The sequence below is a fragment of the Centroberyx gerrardi genome, chromosome 19 (genome assembly GCF_048128805.1).
Source record: "Centroberyx gerrardi isolate f3 chromosome 19, fCenGer3.hap1.cur.20231027, whole genome shotgun sequence".
Taxonomy (NCBI): domain Eukaryota; kingdom Metazoa; phylum Chordata; class Actinopteri; order Beryciformes; family Berycidae; genus Centroberyx; species Centroberyx gerrardi.
In genome coordinates, this window is record NC_136015.1 from 17,168,954 (window position 1) to 17,188,596 (window position 19,643).

Sequence of the window (19,643 nt, forward strand, 5' to 3'; positions counted from 1 at the left end):
TTAATCTAGTTTACATCTGGAAGGGCGGCTGAGGAAGTAGAAATCAGACTGGCTGATCAGACTACCATCTCCCACCTGCGTACCATCCCCCAACCCCCCTTTAAGTACATGTTGTCTTCAGATTATATAACGCCTTTCTTTATCCCTCCACCATCCTGCTGTGCTCTGTCCACCCTTTCTTCCTTGGGTCCCTCCATTTGGATGGCGATCTATTATCTGTAGACCCATCTGTCACATGGATTTAGATAAATGATGCTGAATGTCATTGTTATGACTTTAATGCTTAATACTCCACCCCCCCCTCTGTGTGCATATTGTTGGGTTAAAGGGGTGACATATTAGATATTTCATAAGCGCATAAGTATCAGATCTCTAACTCCCAGACTTGATTAATCTCGGATACTAATCTGCTGAATTGATATTGAGGACCATCGTTCACTCTTGAAGATAAAAAAAAAAAAACAGATCTGAATAGCACACTTGGGATGCTCCCATGTCAAAAATGACACCAACTGATGAATACAATGAAATAAAAAATAAAAAGTTGAATAATAGTAATATTCATTGCACAATGAGAATGACGCTGGGCTGATTTTTGACATAATGAACGTGGGCCCACACACACACACACATGCATCCACACACATGCATACACACACACACACACACACAGGGAGGAGGAAATCTGTCAATCCCTGCTGAAAAAACTCTGACAGATGACACATACTTTGCCTTGCTGGCCAGCAACATCTGCAACTTAGAGTCTCTGCGGTCATTAAGCCCCCAGCTTTAAGGAAGATGTCATGACAGTGGACAATGGTAATGCAGGAAATAGATAAATAGAATAAATGCCTGAAAATGCAATGGATATCCGTGGGTATTTGCCTCCTATGCCGTCATATGTAGGGAAGTTCATAACCTCTGCTTGAATCTATGGGAGGGGCTCGATGATGCTGAAGCTGCTAATGGATTGCTTGGAAGTTCATATGGACAGACCGGGGAGATTTGAGAGTATTTTGATCTGGACAACCTGGAGCGTAGTGTTGTGGCTCGATTAATTTTCACTCTTTAACCTTTATTTCCGAGCGGGAGCTGTTGAAAGCGGCGTGTTTGTGTCTGTAGAAGATGCAACAGGATTTTGTTTGAAGGATCCTCTTGTGGTTCAGGCAGATGTGACCTTCAGGACATTAAGGAGATTTAATACTGGGATATTTGGGTAAATTGAGTTGTTTGTTCTTCCTCATAGCGGACTGACTGGAGAGTGGAAAACTTGACCGAGGAGGTCCACTTCAGGTAAGACTGAAAACAAAGATAAACTATTTGTCAAGAGGAACTCGGCGGAACGCGTGAAATAGGCCCACACAGAAAAGAAATAGCTTTTGGAGCAGTGAGGGCGGTGAATGAATCTTCATTACTATGTATTAAGACAAGCAAGTTGATTGTAACAGAACCAATTCTTGAAAATGAGTTTACGTTTATTTCTCTCTTCACATAATCTGTCTCTGCAAATCTAAAACCATTTTTAATAAATCAGAATACAATGACTGGCACAGTGGACAGACACAAATACAAAAGCAGTATTCAAAAGTAAGAAAATGGTATGAGAAAATCTATCCTTGTGACTGGCATCAAAAGCTACTAACAAGTGAAACTTCAGCTGCAGTTTGCTGCCACAAAGCGTTTCTCGTCTGTTTTAACTGTTCGCTGCCTCACTGGCCTCGCCTCGTTCTGACCATCTGTTCTTGTCCTCTCTCTCTCTCTTTCCATCTCTACTCAAACCTCTTAAAAAGATTCGGTGACTCATCACCTATAAAGCCTCTCACCATGGAGCCCTCCCCCTCTATGAACTTGTCAATGGTGGATGGAGACGAGGTGGAGGACCAGCGCCCCCTCCTCCCGCCCAGAATGGCGCCTCCTCAAGCCTGCCCTCCCCAGTGTGGAATACACCATACGGTCCAGACGGGGATAGATCACGCGGCCTGGCTGGACAGAACCCAGGCCATGACCACGACACCTTTATACAACGGCTACCTTTATGTCACACCTTCCCCCCACCCACACAGGAGGGGGGACAAAGCAAAGGGCAAGGACAACCGCAAGGACAAGAAAGGCGAGAAAAGGTTTGGGGGCAGTGGGCAAAATCAGCAGTGCCAACCCAGAAAGGCAGGACCTCACAGACTCCAGGAGAACATCACCTCTTTCACTGACATCCCCATGTCGCCCTGCGGGTCGCCCTTTAAGTCGCCCCGCAGGTGCCACATCGACCCCGGGGACACGGAGCGCAGAGGGGCCTGCAGAGACAGAGGGGATCGGAGGTCAGGTAACGTTTCCCTGGAGATGCACGACCGTCTCCCAGAGATCATCATCACCACCAAAGACGATGACCTGCCTCCGCAGGACTACAGCGAGACGCCCCCGTTCCCCCGGGACCCCGGCCCCTCCGAGGGCAAGGGCCTGCTGCCCGGGGCCGAGCGCGCCGGTCCGATCCCCGGGCTCAGTCCCACCCCCGGCCCGGAACCCAAAGACGACAACAAGGACGACCAGTACTGGAAGACCCATAACATCGGCTGGCGGCTGGTCCACAGGAGGGCGCTGTTCGAGAGGAGGCAGCGGCTGAACGACTTCGCCCTGGGGGTGGGGATATTTGGTGTGGTGGTGATGGTGATGGAGACAGAGCTGAGCTGGAGCGTCTACAGCAAGGTCAGCGCCAAAGGTCAACCACCTGTTCACACAGAGAGAGGAAAATCTGAGGGGCCACTGAGCAATGCTTCAAGAAACATGGATGTAGTTCTGAGCTGTACAGCTGCAGTTCTTGTTATCTTGTCCTTCAAGGGCCAATCACTGTTTTTAGTCAAGTCTAGGCTTAATTCATGTCTGAGAAATCAATGTCTAACATGGTGAAAGAAAATATCAGACCCCTCTTTGTCATTTTCTTTCATTATTTGCAGTGAAATGTAGAGAAAATACAACTGTCCAACTGTCCTCAAAAGATTGTTTTGGTCTTACTATTTTAAAAGAACACGCTCCCACAACATGCTGGTGGGCTTTGTAACTGGGCCATATTAGGAAATGATCAAATTTCAGTGGGGTCACTATGGGAAATTGATCTACCCATTAATGCATGAGAATAATGCCTATAAGATCATGTTCACTAAATCAAGCAAGTGGATTATCTAAATGGAATGTATGTGATAGAAGATTAGAAGATTATGAGGGATCACCAATGCCATTTCATAGATTCAGCTTTGTAATGGTAAACAACCATCAGTTAAAAATGACGTAATGTGTGTGCGTGTGCGTGTGTATGTGTGTGTGTGTGTGTGTGTGACCCACAGAGCTCCATCTACTCCCTAGCCCTGAAGTCTGTCATCAGTTTGTCTACGATCATCCTGCTTGGCCTCATCATTGCCTACCACTGTTGCGAGGTGCAGGTAACTGGCCTCCTCACAAACTACATCATCAGGGTTTTGTTTTTTTTCCAGTGACCTCATCTCTCCATTCAAATGTCAAAGCATCTCTGAAATCAATCTGCTGCAAAAAAAAAAAAGGGATGTGTGATTATCTCCAGCACTCACAGCTCCATTCAAAATGAAGTTGTGCAGCAGAGTAAGGACTCGATTTTCAGTCTTTTTCAATTGGCAGGAATCACTCGTCCATTTCAAATCAATGATTTGCTCGCAAGGCTTGTTTTAAAAAAATTGAAAATTCTGCACACTGTCTTTTTGCAGTGTGCAGAATTATTTTCCCATTTTTCTAGTGTACAATATTTTGATTCTGGCACCTGCGTTACAGTTGACCTTCATCTGAGCACAACCAGCATCTTTACTTTTTCCTGTGTTTTAAAAAATTCAAATTGTTTGTTTGTTCCCTCCATGGGGAACTTAAACTGTCTTTCTGTTTCATGAATACACCAAACCCCTGTTGAATTGATGCACCCTTTTCTATACAGGCCTATTGCACATGCACAATACCAACTCTTTGTAACACTTTGACTCATTTTCACTATGGGTGTCACTAACATATGAATACTCATCTTAAATGCATGCTCCTCATCCTCATCGGTAGCTCTACATTCACGACAGTGGTGCAGAGGATTGGCGGATTGCCATGACAACAGAGCGTGTGATGCTGATAGCGCTGGAGCTGGCGGCGGTGGCGGTGCACCCCTACCCGGTGGGTCTCTTCTCCTACTTCCAGCGGATCACCGTGGCCCGCGGGCCGCTCTCGGAGACGGAGCTGGAGATCGTCCTGGCTCTGCCCATGTTCCTGAGGCTCTACCTGCTGGGCCGGGCCATGATGCTGCACAGCCGCCTCTTCACTGACACCGCGTCCCGCAGCATTGGAGCGCTCAACAAGGTTGGAGGTCGCCCAGGGGCTCAGCTCAGAGTCTGGCTGCTCTGGCCTCGGCTCTGGTTTTGGCTTTGGATAGTACTGTGGTGTGTTCCTGAAACGTGTAAGATTAAAGAAAAGAGTTCTTGTGACATTTGAGGAGAACTTTTGCACAGCAGCAAACTAAAAGTCAGTTGTGTTAGAATTAAAAAGTGTGTCTGTGGGCAGTACTGTGTGATGTGATCCATGGGATAGTTGACTCTATATCTGGGAATAGTACAATTTGGGCCGGGCTTCAATTCTTGGAGCTAGCAATTTCCTTTACTATGATCCTTTCATGCACATCTTTTTATGTCTTATGTCTAGGTGGGCCGAGAGGTCAATAGAAGTGTGAATATCGAGGTGTGACCATCACACTTTTGCTCCCATGAATATCAGTGATTTGACGTTCTGATTATGTCCCTTACTAGCTCTCCTTTGCTTCTCTACTTTCTTATCCGTAGTTTCTAATATCCGCCCCTACTAATCCCTTCCCTTATTAATGCTATTTAAGAGTGACGAAATGACCTTTTGTCTCCCCTCTGCAATACCAAACCCACCATCCATGTATCAAGCCAGATTGAGAACAAGCTTTCTTATCCCTCATATCCTCTGCATTATATAAACATAATCCGACAGGTACTATCCTAAATACTATCTTGCTAAGTAGGCCCTACTGTAAAAATGATGACATAATGGATCCTGTCTGTGATCTGCAGATACACTTCAACACCCGTTTTGTGGGGAAAACGCTGATGACCACCTACCCCGGGACCGTACTGATGATTTTCAGCGTTTCTCTGTGGATAGTGGCAGCGTGGGGCTTACATGTCTGTGAGAGGTATGTGATGACAGCTGAGCTCCTACATTTGATATTGATCCAAATATTGGCTATACAGTTCTTTAATGTTTTTAATCCCTACAACAAAATCCTGTTAGGTTCAGAATGTCATCTTAGTACTGCTGAACTAGCTGTACTATTGGCTCCGTTTATTGCTACATAAATGACAGCATTTTAAGTCACTGATTCTTACTCTTGCTAGTTTTAGTTGTCATTGTTTTGCTTGATGTCCTTTTTAGTTTTTTTTTTCTGTTTTCAATAGAAAGGATAATCCGCTTTTGGCATCTGGATCACTTTAGCCCTTGATTTGAACTATAATTGGATTCCTTTTCATTCCTTATTTATTTACTTCTCTGTTTTCCTTCTTCCTTGTGATTTGTAATCTTGGCATCATTGAAAAAGATGGCTCCAACCCTCAGTGTGTTTTCTGAGAACTATACAAATATACAAATAAATGTTGAATGAATGAATGTCAGAGAGAGAGTAGGAGGATAGTGATGTTTAATTTCAATACATCTTTATCTTACAGACACCACAACTACAAGGACCTGAGTAGCAACTACATGGAGGCCTTGTGGATGGTCTCTGTCACCTTCTTGTCCATTGGTTATGGAGATGTGGTGCCTCATACCTACTGCGGTCGCAGCATCTGCCTCCTCACTGGGATAATGGTAAGCACATACTGTGTAACTCATAAACAGCAAAGGCCGGTTTTCTCTGCAACAACTGGGAAAAATCTCAAGTAAAACCTCAGAATATTTCCAATTCCAAAAGTAAAGTCACACTTTAAAAACAAGTATTTATTTAAATTCAGAACTGTCTTTAACTTTTGTCTCCCGCTGTCCTGCTCACAGGGAGCCGGCTGCACAGTCTTGGTTGTAGCGGTGGTTGCCAGGAAACTGGAGCTAACCAGGGCAGAGAAACATGTCCACAACTTTATGATGGACTCCCACATCACCAAGGAGGTAATTACCCACGCCCAACCGCTGAGTGGAAGCACGTTACAGGTTTATGTAAAATAATTAGGCCCAAAAGTTGCTTCTCCAAAATGTCAAGAAAGGAGCGCCCCCAAGAGAGCTTCTGCAAAAACTATTCTGCTGCTTGTTGTCCCGCAGTCTTCAAAATGTGGGCGGTGCACCATAATTGGGGTTATATCTGGTCAAATGTTTGTAGTATGCATTCACCCTTAACCTGGCACTCATCAACTATGGCAATTTACTCACTCATATACAGATCTTGATCTAACTGTAGTGCAACATGCTACATGCTCCATTTTATGGTATCCAGTGTAAATAACAGCCTGTCCAAGCTACAGGCCTGAACATAACTCTCCTGAATGATTTTCTACGTTCTTTCACTAGATAAAAATTGCGGCGGCAAACGTGCTGAGAGAGACTTGGCTTATCTACAAACACACTAGGCTGTCAAGAGAAAAAGACCACACCAGAGTCCGCATGCACCAGCGGAAGCTGCTGCTGGCAATCCACCAGTAAGACACTTGTTCTCCTAAAGCCATTCATGCAGTTTTCACTTAAAGTGACATTAAATGTACATATTGCAAAATCATGTTTTTTTTTCTACCTGGGCAGTAATCTGAAACAAAATGACCAAGGAAGGAGTATAAATTTCTAGGAAACACACAGTATGTAATGGTGAGATAATGTAGGCCTAACTGCAATTAGACAACTGTCCTCGTTAAATAACGTATGACTCCCTTCAAACGTATTTAAAAAGTACAAAGTGTAAGTGATACTGAACTACTGCAGTACCAAAGTCTTCTCTAAACGTCCTGTCGGCCCTAGGCTGCGGCGAGTGAAGATGGAGAAGAGGAAGCTGGCGGACCAGGCCAACACTCTTGTGGATCTCTGCAAGGTGAGACAGGCGAGTGAACATATTTACACTATACCATCCCTTCAAAACCTCAATCAGGTAGCATCTAATATTCCACCATGCCCTCTCTGTCTCTCCTACATGAAACTACATGGACCCCACCACCACCGCCACAATGGACGCCAAACCCCACGCAGATGCAGAACCTGATGTATGACGTGCTGTCGGAGGTGCAGGGCTGCAGGGGAGACCTGGACACGCACATCTACAGCCTGGAGAAGCATGTGGAGGAGCTGAGGGAGGGCTTCAGGAGCCTGATGCCGCTCCTGTCCAACACTCTGTCCACGCAGAACTCCTCCATCCGCCACCTGCTCAGGGAGAGGGAGGTGAAGACGGAGACTGCCGGCATGAGTGGAAGTGACGGGTAGAGAGAGAGAGAGAGAGGGCGGGCAAGGCAGGTTTCTCAAGGCCCAAGGCATATTGTTTGATGATAATGGAATTAGAATTATCTTAGTGCTAAGATAGGGAACACTGCCCTTGCAAAGTGGGACAGATGGGTGATAAAGACGAGGTAAAGGCTGTACAGAAGTGTGTAAAATTGTATTCCAAAATGTAGCTTTCATTTTCTGTAGCAGAAATACCATAAAACCAAACTAAGATAGAAATTAGTCAATTCACTTGGCTGTAAAATGGAAAAACAGAGCCGACACTGAGGCAGTAATAGGTGAACTGATATGTGGAACAGCAGCCATCCAAACTGGACCTTTACCAATACTTTGAAGACTGACTTTGAATCACGGCACTTTCCAGACAAGGTGTGAACTGGCTAACCTAAAAATGAACAGTTTCAGAGGACAGCTATGCCCCGCCCATCAGTGAATTGCTGAATTGTCAGTCAATGCACTTTTTTCTGATCATGTAGTAAAATATGCTGAAATATTCAAATGTTCAGTCTGCTGTGGTAATGTAATACTGAGAACACTAAACATCCATACTGTAAACTGAATTATGAAGGCAACAATAGTAATTTTTAATAAAAGCATTAAGACACTTGCCTGGTGTGAAATGTATCTCAGAAAAAATTACCAATTGCACCTTGATGTCTGATAGCTGTTCACACAAAGCACAGAGGACATTTTCAAAACACACACACACAACACCATTTATTTAGCCAAAACAATATTTTATTAAGAGAGACCGGGGTTGGAGGGCGGAGTTACAGCAACAACTGATCTGTCAAGCTGAACAGTGAATCCACCTGCTGTCCAGTCCGTCTTCAGGTCTCGTTCCAGATCAGACTGCTGGGTGTCGGGTGTGGCAGTGGCCGCCATGCTGGGGCAGAAGACGCTGATATCGACCGGTCCAACCCCTCCTCTCCCCTTCATCACTGGGGAGAACAGCTAGTGCTGCTTCCTCCTGAATGAGCACCCTGATGGGAGAGAGGGGACAATGACAGTCAGGCCGCTGCTGACGGAAAGGGCCTTACTGCACAGAGAAATACTGCAGGCGCTGCATTATGCTATTGTTCTAGATGCTGTTAACAGTAGACACTAGCCAGTTTTCTATCATGTGACTGATTGTCTCCATGTTACCGGCTTACGACACATTTGCTGTACACGGCAAGAGAGGCGATGCTGATGCAATACCATTTAATACCATGTACAGTTATGCAGACGAAAGAAAGGAGAAAAAAATAAACCCCAAAAAACAATGTGCGATGCTATTGCTAACTATGCTACCAGCTGAACCACAGCTCTATAGTACATGTCTGTTCTCAGCCTTCGAAAGGGGGGAGCCAGTGGTTTAGCCCAGCCCTTCTGCAAACTGAGGTCGATCTGGCACTGGAATGAGATTGGAAGACCATGATGGAGGCAGTCCAGTCACTTGGCAGTGCGGTCAACAGCCTTACCAAACAAATCACATGTGAATATGGTAATTCAGAAAAATAGTCCCATCACCCAGGGTCTGAAATTAACACCCACCATGTTCCAAATACTGGTAGAATTTGTCTTTGGTGGATAAATCAGGGTTCACCTGCCACACTGGGCAGTAACTTTTAGACAACATTTGAATGGCTCAGTTATACAGTCTGCCTGTTCTCAAACTTTGTCCCTGCTGGCCACCGTACACTCCGACCATTAGCAAGTCAACACAAAACACTGGCTCTGTATCAAACAGGTTCCTGATCGGCTGCCTGTTACGCTGCTCTACACAAAGCGGTAGTGTCTGAACTTTGTACAAAATTTCCCTCTTGTTTCTCTGCTGCCTGGATAGTTAATTTGACCAACATGAGTTGAAACTTAACCGTATTATCATGTGGTGACACATGGCAGGGTGTGAGGCCACCAAACAGAAAAAATGAAGACAAAAGGCAACAAAAGTCACTGTAGAGTGAGAGAGCACGTTTTAAATCAAAACTAAATCTGCTCGCCTCTTGGATGCTTTACATAGTAACTGATTCAATACATGAAATAGCACTTTGTCTAAAGGGATTTAAATGCTTGGTCTGGTTCTGGCAGCCAATTTAAGGCATCAAAAGGTATTGCAGCGCTTTGAAATTTGGGATTCCTGCAATGATATGTAACCAATTTCTCAGCTACTGAAAATAATGAGCATGGTCCGACTTTCTTTAGAAAGGCCACTGGCGTGTACGATTACTCTATCACAATGAGAGATGCGTTCATTCAAATCAGTAGGTTGGCGAAAAAATTAGGCTGTAGAACCAGTACTGAAAGTGTAACGTCCCCCAGCAGGATGATACTGACCCTCTGTGAGACGGGCTTTGCCTCCGGTGGGCTGACACAGGACTGTGGAGCAGCCCACACACAGCACCACTGTCTGGGCGTGGCTGAACACCGTCGTAATCTTGTAGCATCCTGAAAAATAGACGAGACAACATTAAAGTGGCTGCCGTTGGGTTCAAGTACATAAACACCAACTTTCTCAAATGTGTGATGAAGTGCTGTGTATGTGGAAGTACCTGGACATTTCACATCCATAAAGTAAGAGTTGGGACTCTGAACAAGACGCTTCTTCTTGTGCCTCCTCTTCTCCTCCTCAGGGGATGGGTGCAACAAGTCTTTTGCGAGCTGCAAAACAAAAAACATACAAGGCAATTAATTAACAACTGGGGCTCGCAGCATTCCTTCTGAAAATGTTGCAAAACCTATCAGTGTGGACAAATTAGAAATACATGACTGTTATCTGGTGGGTCAATTAATTAGGATTACTTGAGAGACAACACAATGGCTTCTAAAGTAACAGGAGAAGAGGTTTGGATCATGGCCATTTTAGTGCACTACCTTGCTAACAGCACCCAAACTCACTGTGAGTGTTTCTAAAAGCATTCCAATTTGTTGTGTTAGTTTTTATTTCGCTTTAATGAAGGCTAAATGCTGTAGCAACATGTTAACGCTGCTCGGCTGGCCTACATTTCTTGGATTAGGTAACGCTACGCATTTTGTTCGCTCGCTGGCGAACATTGAGAAAATATTTAGAGGGCAGTAATAAAACAACCCAATAATCAGCCTGATAACATCAAATGAGTGGAAATGGTCAGGATCGGCATCACCGCTCGTGAGTATTGGGGCACAGCAGCCCGTTTGCCCCTCTGTTCAACTGTCTCCATGTTTGCGCTGTGTACGCAGCCATCTTGTATCACAACGCGCTCGCAATGCGCTCGGATGTGGAGATTATGAGTATAACTGGGACAAAACCTAAACCGATCCGTCTAAAACTCACACCAGTCGAATCGCTAATTTCTTATGTAAAGATTGAACCCTGCGGTGACTTTCAAACCCTCCGATATCCGTTAAAATATCATTTTACAGTAGCTCGTGTACTCACTGGCATGTTGGCGAGGAAATAGCCGCTGCCGAAAAGGAGGCATTACCGGAAGCGAGGGGTTCATATCGATGGCTCCTTTGAGCTCAGAGCGGAAGTGATGACTTTAAGAGAAGGTGGCGGCCATGTTGGTGAGGTCAACACTGCTCCACACCACACTCACCAAGCAAACACCCAGATATGTTCTGTTCCGCATTAACTTGGACTCATACAAGTTATCTAAACCTCATATTAATTAGCCTAACACCAAACTGATGCAAGATGTGTGACGACAGTGTCTTCTAAGGAAAAAAAGTATGACGTAAGCTTGATGCAAAAAAAGAAAGAAAAAAAAAGACATGGGCCTAATGCTTTCCTAAAATATTATGGGTTTGTGTTTATATTAGTGGTTGTTTGTGTAAAATAACTGGAGGTGATATAACCACCTTTTTATTTACCACTACATCACTGTTTATATGTCACTTCATTTCTAAGACTTCTTTACATTCATACAGGCAAAACGTCTATGGAATAAACCTGAGATACAACTTAGGCTATATAACATATTGAAGGAATTTTATTGCCACACTTTTCTAATAAGGTGTTTCTACCTTTATTTAAAATTGCATTTGTGTACTACCACCAATGTCGATGACCCAATAACATATATAACTCAAATAAAATAATTTAGGATAAGATACGTTTTTTTTTATGTTTTTATTTTTATTTTTATCATATTTCTTACAAAAACATGACGACAGAAAAAAAAATGGTATTGTTTTATTATTGTATATAAAGGGCAAAGTATAAAGGATAAGTGTGTAAAGTGAATGTGACTTCTGTCAACACTAGGTCCCCTGCCCCTCCTCCTCCGTCTGTGCAGCACCAGGTTTGTTGAGTGGGTCTCTGAGCATCATCAGTTCCTGGATCTTGACATGGGACTCGCAGTCTGGAGGGAAGCGGTTTCTCTGAGACAGAGATGAGAAATAAGCAGAAATCAAATCCATTGTGGTGACAGGATAGAGATTGCTGAAGAACAATGTTGATTTCATAAATGATAGTGTATTAACAGTGGCTGTCTATATACACAATTACATTTGTAATTGCTTTTAGAATAACTTGCATGGGACATCAGTAGACCAAACACCAAAGGTTGAGGTCAACTCACTTAAAATCCAACAAATGCTAATAATAATACTGTATGATTAACAGGGTTGGACAGAGTAGTAAAATATCCTACTCAAGTGGAAGTACTGATACTTTGCTGAATTTGTACTTATTTAGAGGTAAAATTACTATGTGGAAAAATCGAATTAAGTAGATATTTAAAAGTAAAAAGTAGTTCATTTTAAATGTACTCAGAGTAAAAGTTACAGCTACTTTTTACAAATGAGAACATTGTTACATATGATTTTTTTCTATGCAATTCTAAAAGGAAGAGAGGATAGAAAGCTCAAACTAGATTCTTTTAACAATCAACAATTTAGTTTAGTTTAGTGCATCAGTTTCTGATGCAAAGCTCATGGACAGCCAACAAAATCTGTACTCTGTAATGGATGTTTTAAAATGCAGCAAATACAATACTAAAGCCAAAATGTACTTAAGTGAAAGTAAAAGTACTGATAAAAAAAAAACATATCTGAGAAAGTACAAATACTCAAAAAAGTTATTCAATTACAGTAACGACAGTAATTGTGATTAGTTACTTGCATCCTTAATGATTAACCACTAAAAGCAGTTTCAGTGTATATTTTGAGTTGAAGTGATTGCCACACACACAGTCTTGATATGAGTGAACTGCAAGAGAAACACACCTGGAGAGAGAGGCGCAGCAGGCCGCCTCCCTCAGTCTGCATCTGCAGCGCCGACAGGAACAGAGGCAGCGACCGCTCTGTTATTCTGTTTCCTACACAAGGAAACAAACACACACACAGCGCAACCAGACGCATCGCATTTTAAATCGACTGGCAGTTTTTCAATGTCCTCGTTAGATTTCATTATTTGTTTTGTGCAGACCCTTTAAAAGTGACAGGTGACCAGTGCAGAGAAGCCTGGACTGGACTAATGTGATCTCTACATGTGGCGGCTGCATCCTGTATGAGCTGGAGGCATGAGAGGGACTTCTGACTGAGGCAGGAATAGAGGGAATTGCAATATTCTAGATGAGACGGCAGTTTTAGGATGAGCCTGTGGTTATTAGGGATCATGGGATCTCAGCTGGGTTTCTTCAGAAGGGGTTGGACTACTGCATGTTTAAAACCAGATGGGAAGGTGCCAGTGGTCAGTGAGCTGTTGATGAAGGACTGAATATATGGGCTGACAACATCAAAAACCTCTTTAAAAGATTCTGCGGGAAGAGGGTCTATGGGACAGGTGGAAGGATTCATAGGGGGAAGTTTCAGCTCAAGTGGATAGGGCCGAGGCAGGAGGGGAGATTGGCAGTCTTATATTCTCAACTTTTTGGAGGAGGGTTCTAAGGTGAAGCTGGGAGAGGGGCTACTGACAGAAGTTATGACATTAGACAATATCTTAGGATCATGATGATTCTTGGAGATGGGATCGGAGAACACCATACAATGAAAAACTCCACCCTTACATATCATCGAATCATCAATCTGTGATGTTCAATGCACTCCAGGAGTTATTGTGCGATTAAGTGTTATAATTTACTTTTATGGTGTAAACCCTTTCCCTCAGCCTGCCTCGTCTACTTGGACTAAAGTTTGTGATTTCCTACATTTCCCAGAATGACTTTCATCCCTAACTCAAAACACAAGCCACAGCTACATGTCTTGTGGCTGCATTGCATTTCTTGAGGCTACTGTCAGCGGAGGAATTGGCCTCTCTGCCTCTTCTATGATGAATTTCTCCCTGTATGATCGTTGAACATCGGTGCAAAATGGCGGCTCTAGAAGGAAGCTCTTGCACTTTGATTTTGAGGTGCTGACACCAAAACCTGATGTTTACTGTTGATATTTTACATATCTGAAAAATTTTCAGCAATCAAACTCCATTGTATCTCAAAGTGAGGTCACACATGGTCTACATTTGGCCAGTTATATTGAAAAATACACCACCAAACAACAAAACGGGCCCAGAAATGCAAGGTACATCGCTAATCTCTGTTTTTTTAACAGTGTCAAAGTGTTTTAAGGTGGAGTTTTCCTCTGAGCTGAGAGTCATGCCGCGCCACAGCTGCTGACCTGCCAGGTTCAGGGAGGTGAGAGCAGCGTTTCCAGGCAGAATGACGTGGCCGTCTCTGTGCTGCGCCGACTGCTCCAGCAGGGGGCTCACTATCTCCACCAGGCCTGCCAACTGGTGGAGGGAGAGACAAGCAACCAAGCGCATGTCAGTGTTGTGTTCAAATCACATTCATCATCGTTAACACAGTTGTGGCTCGAAATTAAATTGTGGCACACAAACCTCATTCAGTGCAGCACCGGCCTTATCCTGCAGAAAAAAGAAACACTGTGAAGCGTAAAAGATAAGGCAGGTGATAGAAAAAGTCTTCAGTCTACAGGCAGTGCAGTGTGTTTGGTACCTCCTGCTCAGACACAGATGGGTGTTTCTCTTTGCCCCCCAACTTCCCCCCTTTCCCTCGAGGCACCTTGAGATCAGAGGCTAGGAGAGATTGAAAGAGACAACGATGAGAGGATAAACACCCCTGTTGTCAGAGAACAACAGCACAAGCGGTTAGCTATGACAGAAGCGATTACATTTCTTGTTAGGTTTTGGGTCTTCTTTCTTTGCCGTAGCTCCTGCCAGGTTAGCAGCCGGTTTCTCGTCTCTCTTGGCCGTTTCCTGTTAAGTCAACAGATCCCAAGATCGTCTGTTACAAGATTTGCTGTCTCACACCCTTGAGGAATATGGACACCTGTATAGTGCCACAAGTAATACGTGGAAACCATGAGAACAGCACACTAAACTTATGAAAAGAGCAAAAGGATGTCATTGCTATTACACCATATTTTCATTTTTGGCTGTCCATTTTGCACTTTTTTTTTTTAGAGCGTTACCCTTTTTTTGGAGGTGCCTTTGCTTGCCCCTTTGCCGCTCAGTGAGGTGCTGCTGGGCATCGATGGAGGTCGGTCAGTGGGAGAAAGCTCAGCACAGACTCCCAGGGAGGGCTACAAAAATAGAGGAAGAGAAGTAGAAGGTGTGTTTATGTGTGTGTGTGTGTTGAGGTTTGCTGTGTATGTGTGTGTTTGTTCTTGGAAGCCATTTTGAGTTTTAGACCTTCAGAGTGAGGACATTTTTGCTAAGCGAGTCATTCTGGTCCTCACTTCTTCAAGGTGCTAGACTTATGAGTGTAGACTTACGAGTTTATGGTATGGTAATGCAAACATGTTTGTGTGTGTGTGTGTGTGTGAGAGAGAGAGAGAGAGAAGGAGAGAGAGAAGAGAAGAGTCTGTCTTCTTCTTTAAAAAAGTATATAAGGTTTTCCACACTTACAGACTGGTCTCTTTCCAGAAACAGCTTCCTCCTCTCCACGACTTCTTTGTGAGTTAGAGCAAACTGACCAAGTATCTGAAAATAGAAGCGGCGGAGGGTGGAGGCTTATTAAAGAATATAATGCAATACACAATAATATGATTTAAAACAACTTAACTGCCGATTTAAACGCATTATCCCCCAGGTTAAAGTCTATAATGTAAACGGCTACCACAGCAGAGAGCAGCACTCACTGTGGCCAGATGAGCAGCGCCTGAGTCTCCAACCTGATTGTTGGAGAGTGAGAGACAGAGCAAAGCTCGATTCAAACGCAGGCCCTAGGAGACAAAACAGGATGAACACAACACCGTCCGTCTGCCACAAACAGCTGCCATGTAGGGAACATTATGGAAATCATGGACTCGGTTCTGGGTTCTACCTGTGCTATATGTGCAGCGCCTGCATCACCAATACAATTGAATGCCAGGTTGAGTGACAAGAGGTTCTTGTTGGCAGATCTGGCTGTGGAGAGCGCTGACCCAATCAGACGCGCTCCCCCGTCTCCTATCCGGTTATTTCGCAGTGACAAGTGAGTGAGGCTTGATGACCAAAGAGAAGTGTTAGGCTAACAAACACAGGAATGAGGCAGGTGTGTTTGTGTGTGTGTGTGTGTGTGTGTGTGCATGCAAATCAGGTTCATTTGAATGTGCATATGTGAGTGGCGTAATGGCCCAGTGACTCACACGCTGTCTTCAGACAGAAGGAGGTGGTAACTCTGCTGTGGAAGAGGGTTGCCTTCCAGTGTCACAGTCCTGACACAAACAAAGAGGAATGGATAGATCCGTAAAACACTGTGGGGTTTGATTCATAATGTTCAACATACTATGGTTTACTTCTCTCTACAACTGTATGACTTCCAAACATTTTCAGACTTGAACTCAAATCATAAATTTAATAGTAGTACTTGTCATGTGGGGAACCACCAACAACCCAGTGACACATAGTTTAAGAAACCAGGATTTTCAGTGTGAGTGATAGGAGAATAACTATCCAGTCACCTAAGGTTGGAGCAGAGAGACAGTGTGTTCCTGAGGGAGATTACCATCCGATCTGTCAGTCCGGCCTGCCACAACCTGCAACACAGCGGACAGGATTGTATAAGCAAACGAGATCAAGACAACAACAGCGCATCTCTTTCTCCAACAGCTCATTACTTACTGAAGGCTCTGCAGCTTGCTCAAAGAAGGAAGCGTCTTGTTAAGCACTCGAGCGATCAGCTCATCCACCTTCCACCCTGTGTGTTCATGAGGAAATTTCATCCTGTGAAGTTTTTCTCTGATGCCAAAACATAGATTGACATGATTCATGTAGCTATATCATGAGATGTAGAATGATATTTACACATTTTTCACTTTAGTGCAATTATTTTATATATACTATTTTAGCCATCAAACTCTGACATTATTTGCTGTAAAGAGTGTGTATTCACCACCAGTATTTTGAACATCTTGGACTCAAATGAGGACGTAAAAACTGAAAACTGTAAATGTCAAACCAAAGCAGAATATCGTTTTAGATGTTTCTCTGTGGCGTTGGGTTCTCACCAAAAACCTTGATGCTCTTGACGCTGCGGGGGTCTTCACTCTCCAGCTCCACCTGGAGGCATGGCTTAGACCACAGAGGTGCGGTCTTCATCTGGGACTGGCTGTCCTCTGAAGGTACAAGGATGTGAAGGATAAAATGGATTGAAACTGAGATGATGAAGATGACAACTGATAAGAAAATAATGGGAATAGAGAAAGCGTTACTTCTACAGAAAAGTAAGGAATTAACAGCAATATTGTCAGTGTTAATTTAACTAAATCAACATTATGCCAGTGTTTATATAAGTCCATATACAGAGTTAATTAAACACTTCAAAACACACAGCTTTGAATACTCGCCCGAGAAACATAATCAGTTCTATGAGTGACCAAACAACTCTCCAATCAGTGGTCAACTCCAAATAGTTGTCACTGAAATGTCAACACTGGAATATTGGCTGTGTACAGGTTTTCATGTTTACCCATGTTTCCTCCATCAGTCTCGGGGTTGGAGCAGGCTGGCTGCTTTGCACTGACAGCTGGGATATCCTTCATGCCCAGAAGAGCACAAAGCCCAGGGAAGTCAGTCTCCAGGCTGCCTGAGCACTCATACTCATCTAGGAGAGAGGAGGCAGGGTAGTGGAGTTTAGAGCAATGCCCATCCAAATCTCTACTGCCATCAAAGACCAAGTGGATGGCAGTTGGATGACAGTCTTATAACTTACTTACTAACTAACTTACTTACCAAAGGTCTGAGCAGGCTTTTCATCTAGGTTCAGTCCTAACAAAAAAAGCCAGTGTTAGTCAAGGATCCCCAGACTCACTCTGAAGTACTCACTGAGCATCTTTACTTTCTTTATCCAATGAATAGATGTCTAAAGACTCTATCATAGCCATGACACAATAGCCATTGATTGAATAGCATTTCAGTGTTGACTTAACTTTACCAAACAATAAAACAAAAAAATATGAATATTTCACATAATTCACAATAAATTGTACGTTTACAGCCCCAAAACACTCACTGCGCTAACGTAACGTGCTTTCTGACATGCTTATGACAAACTGTCATCTTACCTGTAATTTTCGAAGGATCCTCTTCGACTCCAACATTCCCCTTATCTGACTTGTCTTTTACTTTCTCGGAGCGCTTTCTAGACATTGTTGTGTCCTGAAGCTAAATGTAAATCTAACTCATTAGTTAGCCCGATGTGCTGCTAATGTTATCGAAATGAACTGGGCGTCACGGCCGTTACCATGGCAATCCTGGGTCTAACGCGAGACTTCAGGTCTCTCCATCTTATTTGTACATGGTATAATATGATGGAGTAAGTTAAATAAACATGGACATCGTTTTATGTGGGCTGTACGTTAGTAATATTGCTGAGATTGAAGATCCCCGTTCAAAGTACCAGCTGAATCAACTCAACACAGTATGTTGGAAATGAATAGTACAGCAATCTCGCGAGATTTTGCAAATAACCGTCAGGTGAGGAGGCACATAGTTTACTTAGGCTAAAAACTAATTATAAAACTCTAAAACTAGTTGTTTCAGCTTAATGATAATTAATCTGAAGTTGTTATTTGGCACAGCAAAAGTATATATTTTTTTTAATTCATGTTCATTTTGGCAATCTGGTAAACTAAAGTCACACAGGCTGCAGAAATCTGGGAGTCCTGGGTCTGGATTATTAGAATCTATCAAATGAAGAGTTTGGAGTTTTTCCATCTTGTTTAGACCATTTGAGAAACATCTCTAAGGTCATTTTCATCCTCCATGCTCACAGAGGAGCATCAGGAGCAGGCAGGAGCGCTGGTCTCCTCCTGAGAGAGGAGAGGAGAGGAGAGGAGAGGAGAGGAGAGGAGAGGAGAGGAGAGGAGAGGAGAGGAGAGGAGAGGAGTGTGGATGAAGGCCTTGGTGAGGCAGAGAGCTCAGACTCCTGTGAGACACTCAGGACCATGTGGCTGCTGAGAGGCACAGATGGTCAGATGACAGCGACTCACACTTCACCATCCCAGACTTTCATTTCACAGACACTGCAGCACGGAGGTTTCAGTAGATAGTAATGAGCAGCCCACAATGCAACAAGGATTTTATAAGTGCTGCTGCTGGCTGAACTGGCCATGTGTTTAGTTTGTGAAGTTTTATGCATTTCACAGTGACTATGAGTGCTCAAGAGGAATTTCATGAATTATGGATCACGCCTGGCCAAAAATAGATTTGACTCTAGTTTCCAATATTTGAACCTCCTTAGTTTTCATTTATTTACAGTTCATTAAAGGCATTGTGTATAATGCATTAAAGGCTGTTTTCACTGCAACAGAATGAAATGCAAAAACAATTCATTACCATTTTTTAGGAGTTTAATTGGGAGCTTGATAGCTAGTTTAATAGGGTTTTACTTTGGGAGGTAATTCCTTGCATCTCTAACCAACAGTATCTCTTAACATTATTAGGGTTCTTTCTATTCTCACATAGTGCTTCGTCCTGCACAGCCTATTCATTTTTAGTCAAATGTTGTGAAAGGTGACTACACCTGAATACTGACATTCATATTGTGTCAAGATACAAAGGTGATGGTGTTTATACCTGGAGTGGGTAGAAACTGGATGTCGTTCCTGACATATCCACCAAGCTGACAACTCTATAAGTTCATCTAAATGCTGTGTAGATTGGCTTGTGTGGTGCCAAAAATGTTGTCCAAATTCTTATAGAAATCACTATATATTCCACAATGTGGAAGGATGAGTTTTGTCTATTATCTATC

General features: G+C 43.4%; 3 protein-coding genes and 1 non-coding gene across 4 annotated transcripts; 1 reads left to right on the plus strand and 3 right to left on the minus strand.

Annotated features, from left to right (window-relative positions):
- Positions 1 to 1,794: 1,794 nt before the first annotated feature.
- Positions 1,795 to 7,467, plus strand: LOC139918799 (small conductance calcium-activated potassium channel protein 2-like). Its single transcript, XM_071908286.2, has 9 exons — positions 1,795 to 2,700; positions 3,336 to 3,431; positions 4,066 to 4,356; positions 5,088 to 5,209; positions 5,739 to 5,880; positions 6,064 to 6,174; positions 6,571 to 6,698; positions 7,012 to 7,081; positions 7,237 to 7,467. Exons 1-9 carry the CDS (start codon positions 1,825 to 1,827, stop codon positions 7,465 to 7,467), a joined length of 2,067 nt encoding a protein of 688 aa, XP_071764387.1. The 5' UTR covers positions 1,795 to 1,824.
- Positions 7,468 to 8,201: 734 nt separating this feature from the next.
- Positions 8,202 to 10,954, minus strand: rps27.1 (ribosomal protein S27, isoform 1). The gene is made up of 4 exons (XM_071908285.2): positions 10,886 to 10,954; positions 10,020 to 10,128; positions 9,805 to 9,915; positions 8,202 to 8,468 (listed from the first exon to the last, which is right to left on the minus strand). Exons 1-4 carry the CDS (start codon positions 10,889 to 10,891, stop codon positions 8,440 to 8,442), a joined length of 255 nt encoding a protein of 84 aa, XP_071764386.1. The 5' UTR covers positions 10,892 to 10,954; the 3' UTR covers positions 8,202 to 8,439.
- Positions 8,806 to 8,935, minus strand: LOC139918828 (small nucleolar RNA SNORA35). The gene has a single exon (XR_011784978.2). It is a non-coding gene; the product is annotated as a small nucleolar RNA SNORA35 (small nucleolar RNA).
- Positions 10,955 to 11,709: 755 nt separating the features above from the next.
- On the minus strand, positions 11,710 to 18,037 carry lrrc71 (leucine rich repeat containing 71). The gene is made up of 15 exons (XM_071908281.2): positions 17,953 to 18,037; positions 17,358 to 17,492; positions 16,897 to 17,004; positions 16,511 to 16,586; positions 16,351 to 16,425; positions 16,036 to 16,104; positions 15,732 to 15,891; positions 15,547 to 15,630; positions 15,314 to 15,388; positions 14,878 to 14,988; positions 14,578 to 14,662; positions 14,403 to 14,482; positions 14,065 to 14,176; positions 12,676 to 12,767; positions 11,710 to 11,829 (listed from the first exon to the last, which is right to left on the minus strand). The coding sequence occupies exons 1-15, from the start codon at positions 18,035 to 18,037 to the stop codon at positions 11,710 to 11,712; spliced, it is 1,467 nt and encodes a 488-aa protein (XP_071764382.2).
- Positions 18,038 to 19,643: the final 1,606 nt, after the last annotated feature.